The sequence below is a fragment of the Panulirus ornatus genome, chromosome 15 (assembly GCF_036320965.1).
Source record: "Panulirus ornatus isolate Po-2019 chromosome 15, ASM3632096v1, whole genome shotgun sequence".
NCBI lineage: Eukaryota > Metazoa > Arthropoda > Malacostraca > Decapoda > Palinuridae > Panulirus > Panulirus ornatus.
Genome location: NC_092238.1, coordinates 24795176 through 24813074, shown reverse-complemented (window position 1 = coordinate 24813074; position 17899 = coordinate 24795176). Strand labels below are relative to the sequence as shown.

Here is a 17899-nt window from a genome sequence, read left to right as displayed (position 1 = left end):
ACTCCATCTCCTTCTCACATCACCACTACTTGTTATCACCTCCCCATTAGCGCCCTTCACTGAAGTTCCCATTTGCTCCCTTGTCTTACGCACTTTATTTACCTCCTTCCAGAACATCTTTTTATTCTCCCTGAAATTTAATGATACTCTCTCACCCCAACTCTCATTTGCCCTCTTTTTCACCTCTTGCACCTCTTTCTTGACCTCCTGTCTCTTTCTTTTATACATCTCCCACTCAATTGCATTTTTTCCCTGCAAAAATCGTCCAAATGCCTCTCTTTTCTCTTTTACTAATAATCTAACTTCTTCATCCCACCACTCACTACCCTTTCTAATCAACCCACCTCCCACGCTTCTCATGCCACAAGCATCTTTTGCGCACTACATCACTGATTCCCTAAATACATCCCATTCCTCCCCCACTCCCCTTACTTCCATTGTTCTCACCTTTTTCCATTCTGTACTCAGTCTTTCCTGGTACTTCCTCACACAAGTCTCCTTCCCAAGCTCACTTACTCTCACCACCCTCCTCACCCCAACATTTACTCTTCTTTTCTAAAAACCCATACAAATCTTCACCTTAGCCTCCACAAGATAATGATCAGACATCCCTCCAGTTGCACCTCTCAGCACATTAACATCCAAAAGTCTCTCTTTTGTGCGCCTGTCAATTAACACGTAATCCAATAACGCTCTCTGGCCATCTCTCCTACTTACATACGTATACTTATGTATATCTCGCTTTTTAAACCAGGTATTCCCAATCACCAGTCCTTTTTCAGCACATAAATCTACAAGCTCTTCACCATTTCCATTTACAACACTGAACACTCCATGTATACCAATCATTCCCTCAACTGCCACATTACTCACCTTTGCATTCAAGTCACCCATCACTATAACCCGGTCTTGTGCATCAAAACCACTAACACACTCATTCAGCTGCTCCCAAAACACTTGCCTCTCATGATCTTTCTTCTCATGTCCAGGTGCATATGCACCAATAATCACCCATATCTCTCCATCAACTTTCAGTTTTACCCATATTAATCGAGAATTTACTTTCTTACATTCTATCACATACTCCCACAACTCCTGTTTCAGGAGTACTGCTACTCCTTCCCTTGCTCTTGTCCTCTCACTAACCCCTGACTTTACTCCCAAGACATTCCCAAACCACTCTTCCCCTTTACCCTTGAGCTTTATTTCACTCAGAGCCAACACATCCAGGTTCCTTTCCTCAAACATACTACCTATCTCTCCTTTTTTCACATCTTGGTTACATCCACACACATTTAGACACCCCAATCTGAGTCTACGAGGAGGATGAGCACTCCCCGCTTGACTCCTTGTTTCCCATTTTTTAGAAAGTTAAAATACAAGGATATATATATATATATATATATATATATATATATATATATATATATATATATTTTTTTTTTTTTCATACTATTCGCCATTTCCCGCATTAGCGAGGTAGCGTTAAGAACAGAGGACTGGGCCTTTGAGGGAATATCCTCATATGGACCCCTTCTCTGTTCCTTCTTTTGGAAAATTTAAAAAAAAAACGAGAGGGGAGGATTTCCAGCCCCCCGCTCCCTTCCCTTTTAGTCGCCTTCTACGACACGCAGGGAATACGTGGGAAGTATTCTTTTTTCCCCTATCCCATATATATATATATATATATATTTTTTTTTTTTTTTTATACTTTGTCGCTGTCTCCCGCGTTTGCGAGGTAGCGCAAGGAAACAGACGAAAGAAATGGCCCAACCCCCCCCCCCTATACACATGTATATACATACGTCCACACACGCAAATATACATACCTACACAGCTTTCCATGGTTTACCCCAGACGCTTCACATGCCCTGATTCAATCCACTGACAGCACGTCAACCCCGGTATACCACATCGCTCCAATTCACTCTATTCCTTGCCCTCCTTTCACCCTCCTGCATGTTCAGGCCCCGATCACACAAAATCTTTTTCACTCCATCTTTCCACCTCCAATTTGGTCTCCCTCTTCTCCTTGCTCCCTCCACCTCCGACACATATATCCTCTTGGTCAATCTTTCCTCACTCATCCTCTCCATGTGCCCAAACCACTTCAAAACACCCTCTTCTGCTCTCTCAACCACGCTCTTTTTATTTCCACACATCTCTCTTACCCTTACGTTACTCACTCGATCAAACCACCTCACACCACACATTGTCCTCAAACATCTCATTTCCAGCACATCCATCCTCCTGCGCACAACTCTATCCATAGCCCACACCTCGCAACCATACAACATTGTTGGAACCACTATTCCTTCAAACATACCCATTTTTGCTTTCCGAGATAATGTTCTTGACTTCCACACATTCTTCAAGGCCCCCAGAATTTTCGCCCCCTCCCCCACCCTATGATCCACTTCCGCTTCCATGGTTCCATCCGCTGCCAGATCCACTCCCAGATATCTAAAACACTTCACTTCCTCCAGTTTTTCTCCATTCAAACTCACCTCCCAATTGACTTGACCCTCAACCCTACTGTACCTAATAACCTTGCTCTTATTCACATTTACTCTTAACTATATATATATATATATATATATATATATATATATATATATATATATATATATGGGGATAGGGGAGAAAGAATACTTCCCATGTATTCCCTGCATGTCGTAGAAGGCGACTAAAAGGGAAGGGAGCGGGAGGCTGGAAATCCTCCCCTCATTTTTTTTTTTTTTTTCCAAAAGAAACAGAGAAAGGGGCCAGGTGAGGATATTCCCTCAAAGGCCCAGTCCTCATCCTCTGTTCTTAACGCTACCTCGCTAATGCGGGAAATGGCGATTAGTATAAAAAAAAAAAAATATATATATATATATATATATATATATATATATATATATATATATATATACACATACATATGCACATATACACACATATACATATATATACATATGAAAAATGGGTATGTTTGAAGGAATAGTGGTTCCAACAATGTTGTATGGTTGCGAGGCGTGGGCTATGGATAGAGTTGTGCGCAGGAGGGTGGATGTGCTGGAAATGAGATGTTTGAGGACAATGTGTGGTGTGAGGTGGTTTGATCGAGTAAGTAATATAAGGGTAAGAGAGATGTGTGGAAATAAAAAGAGCGTGGTTTAGAGAGCAGAAGAGGGTGTTTTGAAATGGTTTGGGCACATGAAGAGAATGAGTGAGGAAAGATTGACCAAGAGGATATATGTGTCGGAGGTGGAGGGAACGAGGAGAAGTGGGAGACCAAATTGGAGGTGGAAAGATGGAGTGAAAAAGATTTTGTGTGATCGGGGCCTGAACATGCAGGAGGGTGAAAGGCGGGCAAGGAATAGAGTGAATTGGATCGATGTGGTATACTGGGGTTGACGTGCTGTCAGTGGATTGAATCAGGGCATGTGAAGCGTCTGGGGTAAACCATGGAAAGTTGTGTGGGGCCTGGATGTGGAAAGGGAGCTGTGGTTTCGGGCATTACTGCGTGACAGCTGGAGACTGAGTGTGAACGAAAGGGGCCTTTGTTGTCTTTTCCTAGTGCTACCTCGCACACATGAGGGGGGAGTGGGATGGTATTCCATGTGTGGCGAGGTGGCGATGGGAATGAATAAAGGCAGAGAGTGTGAATTGTGTGCATGGGTATATATGTATGTGTCTGTGTGTATATATATGTGTACATTGAGATGTATAGGTATGCATATTTGCGTGTGTGAGCGTGTGTGTGTGTACATTGTGTATGGGAGTGGGTTGGGCTATTTCTTTCATCTGTTTCCTTGCGCTACCTCGCAAACGCGGGAGACAGCGGAAAAAAAAAAAAAAAAAAAAAAAAATGTAAGAAATAATTTAGAAAACTGAAACTTTTAGCTTGAAATGAAATGAAAAAATGAATGTCACATAATGGTTCAACCTCTGGCTATGGAAATGGGGAAATGTATAATCTATTTACACAAACGTCAATAGTAGTTTTCATCAATTTAACCACTGTATCATACTGCCTGGTCCACTTCTTTTATCATGAAACACGAATATTGGCTTATGATGTTTCTCAATTTTCTTCATTACACAAAGTACAACCATATCTTGGATACATGAGGGTAGGTAGTTCATCATCCGCCATAATAAAGCCTTGACAGACCAAAAATTTATCAGGACCTCAACTTTTCCAGTACATTTATGAAAAACACCATTTTGCTTTCCATCTCTATCATTTTGAAAAAAAAAAAAAAAGTGTTTTAGATATCTGGGAGTGGATCTGGCAGCGGATGGAACCATGGAAGCGGAAGTGGATCATAGGGTGGGGGAGGGGGCGAAAATTCTGGGAGCCTTGAAGAATGTGTGGAAGTCGAGAACATTATCTCAGAAAGCAAAAATGGGTATGTTTGAAGGAATAGTGGTTCCAACAATGTTGTATGGTTGCGAGGCGTGGGCTATGGATAGAGTTGTGCGCAGGAGGATGGATGTGCTGGAAATGAGATGTTTGAGGACAATGTGTGGTGTGAGGTGGTTTGATCGAGTAAGTAACGTAAGGGTAAGAGAGATGTGTGGAAATAAAAAGAGCGTGGTTGAGAGAGCAGAAGAGGGTGTTTTGAAATGGTTTGGGCACATGGAGAGAATGAGTGAGGAAAGATTGACCAAGAGGATATATGTGTCGGAGGTGGAGGGAACGAGGAGAAGAGGGAGACCAAATTGGAGGTGGAAAGATGGAGTGAAAAAGATTTTGTGTGATCGGGGCCTGAACATGCAGGAGGGTGAAAGGAGGGCAAGGAATAGAGTGAATTGGAGCGATGTGGTATACCGGGGTTGACGTGCTGTCAGTGGATTGAATCAGGGCATGTGAAGCGTCTGGGGTAAACCATGGAAAGCTGTGTAGGTATGTATATTTGCGTGTGTGGATGTATGTATATACATGTGTATGGGGGTGGGTTGGGCCATTTCTTTCATCTGTTTCCTTGCGCTACCTCGCAAACGCGGGAGACAGCGGCAAAAAAAAAAAAAAAAAAAAAAAAATATATGTGTGTGTGTGTGTGTGTGTGTGTGTGTGTATGAGTGGATGAGTTGCTCATTGTCTGTTTCCTGGCCCTACCTTGCCAAGGGGGAAAATGATCAAGTATATAATATATAGATTTGCTCACATTCAGTCTCTAGCTGTCATGCGTAATGCACTGAAATGACAGCTCCCTATCCACATTCAGGCCCCACAGACCTTTCCATGGTTTACCAAAGACGTTTCACATGACAGTCAGACTTTGGAAGAAACAAACAGACATAGTGAGAGAACAGACGAGATTACGGTTGTTTCAGAGGAGGTGCCAAAGGAATAACTGAGGATCAGATGTAATGGAAGTACATACTCTGTATGAGGAGTAGGTATTAGTGGAAATGTTAGATTTGCAAGTGTCACTTTAAAACATGAGGGATATGTCAAGGAAGTGTGCAAGTAATGCTGCTCAGACTCTATGTACCTGATCCATCCTATTAATATGGGAATGGCACAACAATAGTAGGATGACAGATAATTAATGATGAGAGGAAATAGATCTATATTAATTTTCCCATTTATAATGATGACTGACCACATACAGTACTTGTAAAACTAATTCAGTAAAGTTAAATAAGAGATACCTTGATCAGGAAGTCTTTACTACTGTTGATATTGGTGCTGAGGTTATTGTTGCTGAGACTGTAGCTGCTGCTGCTATGACTGCTGCTGCTGTGACTGCTGCTGCTGTGACAATTGGTGCTGTGCTTGATGGACAGTGGAAAGACACTGAAGGGAGATGCATGGGGCTGAGAACCATCTTGGATGTTGGCTGAACTTACACTGCTGCTATTGGTTTGAAGCAATGCCTCTTGCTGTTTCAAAGAATCTTCATGCTGACCACTCTTGCCAGACCCTGACATACGAGTTTTGCTGATTTCGTTGGGGGTTTGCAGATCACTTACCATGATATTCTTCATATATGAGCAATCATTCGTTAGCATCTCAATGGTTGAGTCTTTACCCGCATGATTAGCACTAGTCTTAGAGCTGTGTACGAGATCTTTATTGATAGACTGTCCCTCATGAGAGAATTCCTTACAAGTGCTGGCACTGCTATTACCACGAGTACACCTGCTACTCTTACAATCGTTTTTCCTGCCATTCTTGTTACTCTTCAAACTTGCTGAGTATTTGAAACTTTTGCTTCCTCTGCTGGACTGTGTTCTAGAACCATCATTTTCCCTGTATTCCTGTGTTTCAGAAATTGCCTTACCAGACTTTTCCCTTACAATAATTCCATTTTCTATAGTGTTAATAATGTTAAATGATGAGTTTACTCTGTCTGAAATTGTAGCTTTCTTATTTCTCTGGGAACATGAGTCACTAAGAGATCTAATAACAGCATTTGAGATCTTGGTCTCTGAAATTTGATCTTTGTGTTTATGGTTGTTTTTATTTTTATCCTTACCCAAGATTTGTCCATTATTTTCTTCTAGCTTTTTGCATGATCTTTGTTGGTGGTCATGCTTGGGAAAACAGCTCTGCTGCTGGTCAGTAGCAGGCAAACCATGTGTGTGCAGTTCCTGTGCCTCTACAGGTTGTGTGACAGGAAAGGAAGCAATGTTTCCATATGCAGAAGACAGAGGGTACTGCTGATCTAAAGCAGAATTACAGGACTGCTGAGCCAAAGTCCCAGGTGAGCACTGCAAACTTGATGCTGATGTATACTTTGACAGTCCTGACCTAACTCCGGCATTACTATGACCTGCCGATGGGGATTGCTCAAGCTCTGGTTGTAACAAACTATCCTCACATGGTGAAGTGGGCCTGTGGGGGGCACAAAAACAAAACATAAAATTTCTGAACATATCAATTTCTAAGAAACCCTTAATATCCCACAGGTGTCATACAATATTATATAATCTTTTATCATCATATGGTAAAAGAGTAACTATTGTGAACAACTGTAATTCTTTCTTCTTTCAGAGAAACTTAGCATATCTGATAAACTCAGCATCACTAAGTTTATGTCAACAGGTGACTTGGTGGTATGTTGTGAGGTGTTCCTTAAATTGTTTGTAGCTGTAGTTCTTCACATTATTTGTCATGATGAAAGGGAAGGTTTTGCAAAAAGCCATCCACCATATATGATAAAATAAACAGAAGGATTCATTACTATACTTTTCAGTTTCATTATAAACAATTTATAATTTGAGGTTACCTTCTACTGTCATGAACTAAGACTTACCTGTTTACATGTGTGTCCAAGCGTCCATCTCCCTGATGCAGAGTGCTCAGGGAGAAAGGAAGATGGGGAGTGGAAGGGCTAGAGTGGAGTGAAGAGTGAGTTGAAAAGATGGATTGGGGCGTGGTGGGCCTAGAGCCACGTAGGAGTGATATGGAGTGGTGGCTGTGGGTGGAGGAAACAGGACTTCCTAGCAGGTGTTCATTACAGCCCTCCACCTCTGAGGTCTCCACAACCAGGAACTGAGTAATGATAATAAAAGTCGTTTAAGGAACCTCAATACATATATTTTTTTTACTTCAAGGAACACAAATATGTTAATATGGAGACAACAATGAAAGGCTTTGACCAGCAAAAATGTGATGCATAAGAAAGTGCAGCTGATGTAAAAGAGGCAGACGAGAGGTACAACCCAGTGGAAATTTCCACTTATTAATCAATGAGTATGTTCAAAATATCATAAGTTAACTATAAAAATAACAAACTTCAGAGATTCATAACACACAACTTTCTTCAATATTTTTCATTATTCAATTTCTGTCTTATGAAGAAAAATCTTTAACCCCTTAATGTCTCCAAATGGAAGCCGAGCAATGCCTCTTAGATGATTATTTATGCAGAGAGTTTCGTGCTTCAAGGCTGCATGTCAAGCCTGAGTGCTGGCTGAGATAGCAGTGTGTAATAATTTCTAACAGTTAGTCACCCTCCTGCCATGCCAAGAAAGCACTTTTCCAGGAGAATATATTTATACGTGAATGGGTCAGAGGAATTGCACTGCTATGACCCAGGTAGCTGTCTTTCTGCCTCACCCATACATGTACTACTGGCATTCTGTTCACAAACATAAAATCTTTCCTTATTATACATAGCAAGTGACAATACTTAACTCACACAGCTCATTCTTCATGACTCTAGTTTTCCGTGGTAAGCACTAGGTGCTAGCCCTGCATTTTGGCAAAATGGTATGAGCAATAGACACAAGTAGTAGGTAGGAACTTTTAGGCAGGAGTGTTAGGAAAAAACATTAAGCAGTGGTAGTAGGTAGGAACATTAAGCAGGAGCTTCAGGTAGATAGATTTGTCCTATGCCAGTGGCCTGTTATGGGTGAGGCACTAAAGATTAAGAAGCAGCCTTGGAGTTCACTATTTATGAAGACTATTGCCATGGCCACCCCCTTCAGGGAGTTCCAGATGGGAACAGGCATCAGAGATATAAACAGACAGAGATAGAATGATAATCCTTTAAAAGTCTACCTATCTATCTATTTCTCTGATGCTTATTCCATTCTGGAACTCTATCAAGGGGGGTGGCTATGGTAATAGAGTCTCCATAACTAGTGAACTCTAGTGCTGCTTCTTAGATTTAGTGCCTCACCTTTAATAGGCAGCCTAGCACAGTGTTTAGAGAGGCTCAATGCATCTGCTACAATGTCATCTTACCCTCTTACATACTGAATGCTTTTTCTTTCTTTCATATTATTCGCCATTTCCCGCATCAGCGAGGTAGCGTTAAGAACAGAGGACTGGGCCTCTGAGGAAACATCCTCACCCGGCCCCCTTCTCTGTTCCTTCCTTTGGAAAAAAAAAAAAAAAAAAAAAAAAAAAAAAAAAAAAATACTGAATGCTATACTAAGAAAAAAATAATAGGCATTCACAGAGAACTATGTGATATGTGGCATCCATGATGCTGACGACCCTTGCAGTAAGGTTTGATGCATTTCCTTATACAATGTCATACATCCAGTAATAAAGAAAAGAATGGAAATAAAAGCACTGTATAAAACATGACAGTCCAATAAGAAAGGGAAAACTAATCATATTATGTGCCTCTTCATTATCCAAATTATCAATAGTTTTTTTTTTTTTTTTTTTTTTTTTTTTTTTTTTATACTTTGTCGCTGTCTCCCGCGTTTGCGAGGTAGCGCAAGGAAACAGACGAAAGAAATGGCCCCCCCCCCATACACACGTACATACACACGTCCACACACGCAAATATACATACCTACACAGCTTTCCATGGTTTACCCCAGACGCTTCATATGCCTTGATTCAGTCCACTGACAGCACGTCAACCCCTGTATACCACATCGCTCCAATTCACTCTATTCCTTGCCCTCCTTTCACCCTCCTGCATGTTCAGGCCCCGATCACACAAAATCTTTTTCACTCCATCTTTCCACCTCCAATTTGGTCTCCCTCTTCTCCTCGTTCCCTCCACCTCCGACACATATATCCTCTTGGTCAATCTTTCCTCACTCATTCTCTCCATGTGCCCAAACCATTTCAAAACACCCTCTTCTGCTCTCTCAACCACGCTCTTTTTATTTCCACACATCTCTCTTACCCTTACGTTACTTACTCGATCAAACCACCTCACACCACACATTGTCCTCAAACATCTCATTTCCAGCACATCCATCCTCCTGCGCACAACTCTATCCATAGCCCACGCCTCGCAACCATACAACATTGTTGGAACCACTATTCCTTCAAACATACCCATTTTTGCTTTCCGAGATAATGTTCTCGACTTCCACACATTTTTCAAGGCTCCCAAAATTTTCGCCCCCTCCCCCACCCTATGATCCACTTCCGCTTCCATGGTTCCATCCGCTGACAGATCCACTCCCAGATATCTAAAACACTTCACTTCCTCCAGTTTTTCTCCATTCAAACTCACCTCCCAATTGACTTGACAATAGAGTTGTATCTGTTTAAAGAAGTACTATCATTAAAACAACCTAATTTCAATCGCTGTGGAATTCTCATGAAAATTTTATAATCAGTGCAATTACCCAATTATCCTCTAAACTTCTATCATGTGAAATAGCATCCTTGTAATTCATTTTCATTTAATCTAATAATGGTTTTTAGTAATAAAGAAATAGTTGCAAAGGCAGTACATGACAATTTTTGAAGGAATTCAGTGTACAATGAATTCAAATATAATACTCACACAACAGACTGTTCTCAGTCTATTGTGTAAGCATTATCTTTCAACATACTACTCAAAGCACTTGTCATCATCATATGAATATCTTCACATATAGGACCTCTTTGTCTCCTTCATGTTAGAGGCAGCCTAAATACTGCAAACAATTAGCATTCACAAAAGGTCCTGTAGAGTTTAACCACAAGTTCTACAGATTTGGATGCTTTCCTGCTTCTAAAGATATGGAAAATCTTTAAGTTATGTTGAAACCATGAGATCATACCCTTTCAGCCAACTAATCAAATTGCTGTGCTCTATAATCTAAGGAACTGATTATACACTACTAATCAAAATGTACCAGTTAACTGTATAAACCCCATACTACTAGTAAATTTTATAGGAGAATGGCATTATGTAAATGAACCTTCTTGGGTTACCATCAGAATTGCTTTTGTAAGAGGAGTAAAGGTAAATGACACCCAGTCCAAAGTTTTCAAACTAAGCATTTTTCAAATTATGGATTCTTGCAGATTACAGATACTGATCTTTTCAAAGTAGTTTTCTGATTCAATATATATCTTTTTTGTATACTAAGTACATAAATTCATATAATATAAAATATCTGAAAAACATTTATCTATTGTCTTTTTTAAACTAAAGTTTCTCCATTAAGATGGTAGCATCAAAGAGCTAAAAAAAAAAAAAAAAGGGTCTCAAATGCATATATCCCCTCTCTCCAGTCCTGAATAATGTACTTAAAACCAAGGCCTACCATCTACACTCCAAGCCCCACAGACTTTTGGGGGACCATTAAGAAAGAAATATTGTCACAGAAATATGGACATAGAGGAAAAATAGATAGATAAACATACAATTATATGGATGATTAGTAACAAAGAATCTAAATAAGAAACACATACCTCCTCCTCCTCCTCCTCTTCCTGCAGGCTCTCTGACATACTGGTCTTGGGGATACTGCCAATCCATGGACGACTACTTGTGCCTGGCACCTCCAGTGATGACCTGTGATATGTACCCTGCATGACATACAGCATGAAAAATATCATCTGAAATGCTAGAGATCCATTATCCTTTGTGTGTGATATAAAACACATCATCAGTTTGTTAGTTCAACATGCATCATCTAGTTTGTGATGTGCAATATTCATCCCATCCTGTGGTGTTGCAAACTTGTATATAACATGAGACTTACAGTAACTGTGACTAATACATGATGCTCAGTATCTAATATTTGTGATACGTAATATATACTATCCACATCTACAGTGTACTGTTTAATGTATAACAACCATGCTCTGAAAATTGAGTGTTAATGGACACAACATCTAACATGAAATTGTTTCCGATACATTTCTGTAAGTCACGTTTAAAGGGACTGAGAAATACATATCTAAATGAAAAGGACACACTGCACTGGATCACATGTTGCAAGGGCTATAATGTTATCAATATTGCAAGCCACAGCAAGAACTGTATCTCCTTACACATTTATAGTGCCATCATATATATTACCTGACAAGCCATGAGATCCATCTATCAAAAATCCCCAGGTAAAACTTCTTCCAACTTTCAAGGTCAGTGCACTCTTCATGTGCTTACTCCATGATAAATCATCCATTACTCTCTATTGGTTGTAAAACCATTAAATGTCTGGCAGAGGATAATAAAATCAGTAAGGAGGAAATGCAAGAACTGTGTAACAGCCATGAAATATGGAAGAAATTTGTTCATGGACTCTGTCCATCTACATCTCTGATGCCTGTTCCAACTAGAACTCCCTCAAAGGGGCAACCACGGTAACAGACTTCATGACTGAAGAACTCTAGAACTGCTTCTTAGCCTTTAGTGCCTCACCCTTAATAAGCACTGGCAGAAGGCAACTCTAGCACAGTATTTGCAGAGGCTCCTAACTAATGTTCTTCCTGAATACTTCCATCTAATGCTCCTACCTACTACTTCTACCTAATGCTCCTATCCCTGGGGATAGGGAGAAAGAATACTCCCCACATATTCCCTGTGTGTCGTAGAAGGTGACTAAAAGGGGAGGGAGCAGGGGGCTGGAAATCTTCCCCTCCCATTTTAATTTTTCCAAAAGAAGGAACAAAGAAGGGGACCAAGAGGGATATCCCCTCTAAGGCTCAGGCCTCTGTTCTTAATGCTACCTCGCTTATGTGGGAAACGGTGAATATGTATGAATATTTATATATATACTATATTCATTTATTTATTTAGCTTTGTTGCTGTCTCCCACGTTAGCGAGGTAGTGCAAGGAATATATATACATATATACATATATATATATATATATTTATATATATATATATATATATATATATACATTTTTTTTTTTTTGCTTTGTCGCTGTCTCCCGCGTTTGCGAGGTAGCGCAAGGAAACAGACGAAAGAAATGGCCCAACCCACCCCCATACACATGTATATACATACGTCCACACACACAAATATACATACCTACACAGCTTTCCATGGTTTACCCCAGACGCTTCACATGCCTTGATTCAACCCACTGACAGCACGTCAACCCCGGTATACCACATCGATCCAATTCACTCTATTCCTTGCCCTCCTTTCACCCTCCTGCATGTTCAGGCCCCGATCACACAAAATCTTTTTCACTCCATCTTTCCACCGCCAATTTGGCCTCCCACTTCTCCTCGTTCCCTCCACCTCCGACACATATATCCTCTTGGTCAATCTTTCCTCACTCATTCTCTCCATATGCCCAAACCATTTCAAAACACCCTCTTCTGCTCTCTCAATCATGCTCTTTTTATTTCCACACATCTCTCTTACCCTTACGTTACTTACTCGGTCAAACCACCTCACACCACACATTGCCCTAAAACATCTCATTTCCAGCACATCCATCCTCCTGCGCACAACTCTATCCATAGCCCACGCCTCGCAACCATACAACATTGTTGGAACCACTATTCCTTCAAACATACCCATTTTTGCTTTCCGAGATAATGTTCTCGACTTCCACACATTCTTCAAGGCTCCCAGAATTTTCGCCCCCTCCCCCACCCTATGATCCACTTCCGCTTCCATGGTTCCATCTGCTGCCAGATCCACTCCCAGATATCTAATACACTTTACTTCCTCCAGTTTTTCTCCATTCAAACTTACCTCCCAATTGACTTGACCCTCACCCCTACTGCACCTAATAACCTTGCTCTTATTCACATTTACTCTTAAGTTTCTTCTTTCACACACTTTACCAAACTCAGTCACCAGCTTCCGCAGTTTCTCACATGAATCAGCCACCAGCGCTGTATCATCAGCGAACAACAACTGACTCACTTCCCAAGCTCTCTCATCCCCAACAGACTTCATACTTGCCCCTCTTTCCAAAACTCTTGCATTCACCTCCCTAACAACCCCATCCATAAACAAATTAAACAACCATGGAGACATCACACACCCCTGCCGCAAACCTACATTCACTGAGGACCAATCACTTTCCTCTCTTCCTACACGTACACATGCCTTACATCCTCGATAAAAACTTTTCACTGCTTCTAACAACTTGCCACCCACACCATATATTCTTAATACCTTCCACAGAGCATCTCTATCAACTCTATCATATGCCTTCTCCAGATCCATAAATGCTACATACAAATCCATTTGCTTTTCTAAGTATTTCTCACATACATTCTTCAAAGCAAACACCTGATCCACACATCCTCTACCACTTCTGAAACCACACTGCTCTTCCCCAATCTGATGCTCTGTACATGCCTTCACCCTCTCAATCAATACCCTCCCATATAATTTACCAGGAATACTCAACAAACTTATACCTCTGTAATTTGAGCACTCACTCTTATCCCCTTTGCCTTTGTACAATGGCACTATGCACGCATTCCGCCAATCCTCAGGCACCTCACCATGAGTCATACATACATTAAATAACCTTACCAACCAGTCAACAATACAGTCACCCCCTTTTTTAATAAATTCCACTGCAATACCATCCAAACCTGCTGCCTTGCCGGCTTTCATCTTCCGCAAAGCTTTTACTACCTCTTCTCTGTTTACCAAATCATTTTCCCTAACCCTCTCACTTTGCACACCACCTCGACCAAAACACCCTATGTCTGCCACTCTATCATCAAACACATTCAACAAACCTTCAAAATACTCACTCCATCTCCTTCTCACATCACCACTACTTGTTATCACCTCCCCATTTGCGCCCTTCACTAAAGTTTCCATTTGCTCCCTTGTCTTACGCACTTTATTTACCTCCTTCCAGAACATCTTTTTATTCTCCCTAAAATTTAATGATACTCTCTCACCCCAACTCTCATTTGCCCTCTTTTTCACCTCTTGCACGTTTCTCTTGACCTCCTGTCTCTTTCTTTTATACATCTCCCACTCAATTGCATTTTTTCCCCGCAAAAATCGTCCAAATGCCTCTCTCTTCTCTTTCCCTAATAATCTTACTTCTTCATATATATATATATATATATATATATATATATATATATATATATTTTTTTCATACTATTCGCCATTTCCCGCGATAACGAGGTAGCGTTAAGAACAGAGGACTGGGCCTTTGAGGGAATACCCTCACCTGGCCCCCTTCTCTGTTCCTTCTTTTGGAAAATTAAAATAAAAAATAATATATATATATATTTTTCTTTCTTTCATACTATTCGCCATTTCCCACATTAGCGAGGTAGCGTTAAGAACAGAGGACTGGGCCTTTGAGGAAATATCCTCACCTGGCCCCCTTCTCTGTTCCTTCTTTTGGAAAAAAAAAAAAAAAAAAAAAAAAAAAAAAAAAAAAAAAAAAGAGGGGAGGATTTCCAGCCCCCCGCTCCCTTCCCTTTTAGTCGCCTTCTACGACACGCAGGGAATACATGGGAAGTATTCTTTCTCCCCTATCCCCAGGGATATATATATATATATATATATATATATATATATATATATATATATATATATATATATATATATATATATATATATATATAAATATATATATATGGTTTCAGAAGTGGTAGAGGATGTGTGGATCAGGTGTTTGCTTTGAAGAATGTATGTGAGAAATACTTAGAAAAGCAAATGGATTTGTATGTAGCATTTATGGATCTGGAGAAGGCATATGATAGAGTTGATAGAGATGCTCTGTGGAAGGTATTAAGAATATATGGTGTGGGAGGCAAGTTGTTAGAAGCAGTGAAAAGTTTTTATCGAGGATGTAAGGCATGTGTACGTGTAGGAAGAGAGGAAAGTGATTGGTTCTCAGTGAATGTAGGTTTGCGGCAGGGGTGTGTGATGTCTCCATGGTTGTTTAATTTGTTTATGGATGGGGTTGTTAGGGAGGTAAACGCAAGAGTTTTGGAAAGAGGGGCAAGTATGAAGTCTGTTGGGGATGAGAGAGCTTGGGAAGTGAGTCAGTTGTTGTTCGCTGATGATACAGCGCTGGTGGCGGATTCATGTGAGAAACTGCAGAAGCTGGTGACGGAGTTTGGTAAAGTGTGTGGAAGAAGAAAGTTAAGAGTAAATGTGAATAAGAGCAAGGTTATTAGGTACAGTAGGGTTGAGGGTCAAGTCAATTGGGAGGTGAGTTTGAATGGTGAGAGGCTGGAGGAAGTGAAGTGTTTTAGATATCTGGGAGTGGATCTGTCAGCGGATGGAACCATGGAAGCGGAAGTGGATCATAGGGTGGGGGAGGGGGCGAAAATTTTGGGAGCCTTGAAAAATGTATGGAAGTCGAGAACATTATCCCGGAAAGCAAAAATGGGTATGTTTGAAGGAATAGTAGTTCCAACAATGTTGTATGGTTGCGAGGCGTGGGCTATGGATAGAGTTGTGCGTAGGAGGATGGATGTGCTGGAAATGAGATGTTTGAGGACAATGTGCGGTGTGAGGTGGTTTGATCGAGTAAGTAACGTAAGGGTAAGAGAGATGTGTGGAAATAAAAAGAGCGTGGTTGAGAGAGCAGAAGAGGGTGTTTTGAAATGGTTTGGGCACATGGAGAGAATGAGTGAGGAAAGATTGACCAAGAGGATATATGTGTCGGAGGTGGAGGGAACGAGGAGAAGAGGGAGACCAAATTGGAGGTGGAAAGATGGAGTGAAAAGGATTTTGTGTGATCGGGGCCTGAACATGCAGGAGGGTGAAAGGAGGGCAAGGAATAGAGTGAATTGGAGCGATGTGGTATACAGGGGTTGACGTGCTGTCAGTGGATTGAATCAAGGCATGTGAAGCGTCTGGGGTAAACCATGGAAAGCTGTGTAGGTATGTATATTTGCGTGTGTGGACGTGTGTATGTACATGTGTATGGGGGGGTTGGGCCATTTCTTTCGTCTGTTTCCTTGCGCTACCTCGCAAACGCGGGAGACAGCGACAAAGTATAAAAAAAAAAAAAAAAAAAAAAAAAAAATATATATATATATATATATATATATATATATATATATATTTCTTTTTCTTTTTTCTTTCAAACTATTCGCCATTTCCCGCATTAGCAAGGTAGCGTTAAGAACAGAGGACTGGGCCTCTGAGGGAATATCCTCACCTGGCCCCCTTCTCTGTTCTTTCTTTTGGAAAATTAAAAAAAAACAAGAGGGGAGGATTTCCAGCCCCCCGCTCCCTCCCCTTTTAGTCACCTTCTACGACACGCAGGGACTACGTGGGAAGTATTCTTTTTTCATACACATTCGCCATTTCCCACATAAGCGAGGAAGCGTTAAGAACAAAGAACTGAGCCTTAGAGGGAACAATCTCATTTGGCCCCCTTCTCTGTTCCTTCTTTTGGATAGGTGAGAAAGAATACTGCACCAGTCCTCATTTTACCTTCCAAAAAAAGGAACAGAGAAGGAGGCCACAAACATGAACCCTCTCCTTGTCACACATAACACTTGACAACACTTAACTCACACACCTCATTCTTCGTAACTCCAGATTTTCCCTGCAGTGAGTACTATGCATGAGACCTGCCTTTTGGCAGGTAGAATCAGTGGGTAGGAATATTAGGTAGGAGAATTAGGTAAAAGTAATAGGTTAGAACATTATGAAGACAAATTAGGTAGTAGTTATCTGTGGGAGTTAAAGACGCCTCTGCCAGTGCCATGTTATGGGTGAGGCACTAAAGGCTGTAAAGTGTCACTAGAGTTCACTGGTCAAGGAGATTTATTTGCAGTGGTCACCCCCTTATGGGAGTTCCTGAAAGGAACAGGCACCAGAGATACAAACAGATAGAATAGTATATCCATAGTATACCAGAGGCACAGAGGCATGGGAGTTGAGTCAGTTGCTGCTTGTTTGAAAAGATAAGGGAGAAAGCACTGTAAAGACAATGTTCATTATCATTCTACAGGACTGGACAATATAATAACCAATGCATGTCAGCATGTATGTACTGCCTGACATGATATGGGAGATGGCACTATATAAATAATGTCTGTCATGATATACTGTGAGGGCCAAGGAATGTCAGCATTCACTGTGCTACTGGACTCTTTATGGACCATGTTTGACATGCTACAGGACTAAATCTTGTGCAAGAAAAAGGCATGTCAGCATGCGCTGTGCTGCTAGACATAAACATAGATGACATTTCACAAGCAAGATCCCATGCTTTTCAAGTTTGGTCACCTCAACTAAAGAAGCACAAAGAGCTAAAGGTCTGGTTTCCAGAGAAGGGCAATAAAGATGGT

At 40.9% G+C, this 17899-nt stretch overlaps 1 protein-coding gene across 8 annotated transcripts in view; it reads right to left on the bottom strand.

The window, feature by feature from the left end:
• CngB (Cyclic nucleotide-gated ion channel subunit B) overlaps positions 1 to 17899 on the bottom strand; it is an 81263-nt gene that overhangs the window by 7788 nt on the left and 55576 nt on the right. For all 8 annotated transcript variants that reach the window (XM_071670616.1, XM_071670615.1, XM_071670617.1 and 5 more), the window contains 3 exons: positions 11102 to 11204; positions 7254 to 7492; positions 5647 to 6832 (listed from right to left, as the gene is read on the bottom strand). In XM_071670616.1, the coding sequence (XP_071526717.1) occupies positions 5647 to 6832; positions 7254 to 7492; positions 11102 to 11204 (1528 nt within the window). The remainder of the gene's footprint in view (positions 1 to 5646; positions 6833 to 7253; positions 7493 to 11101; positions 11205 to 17899) is intronic.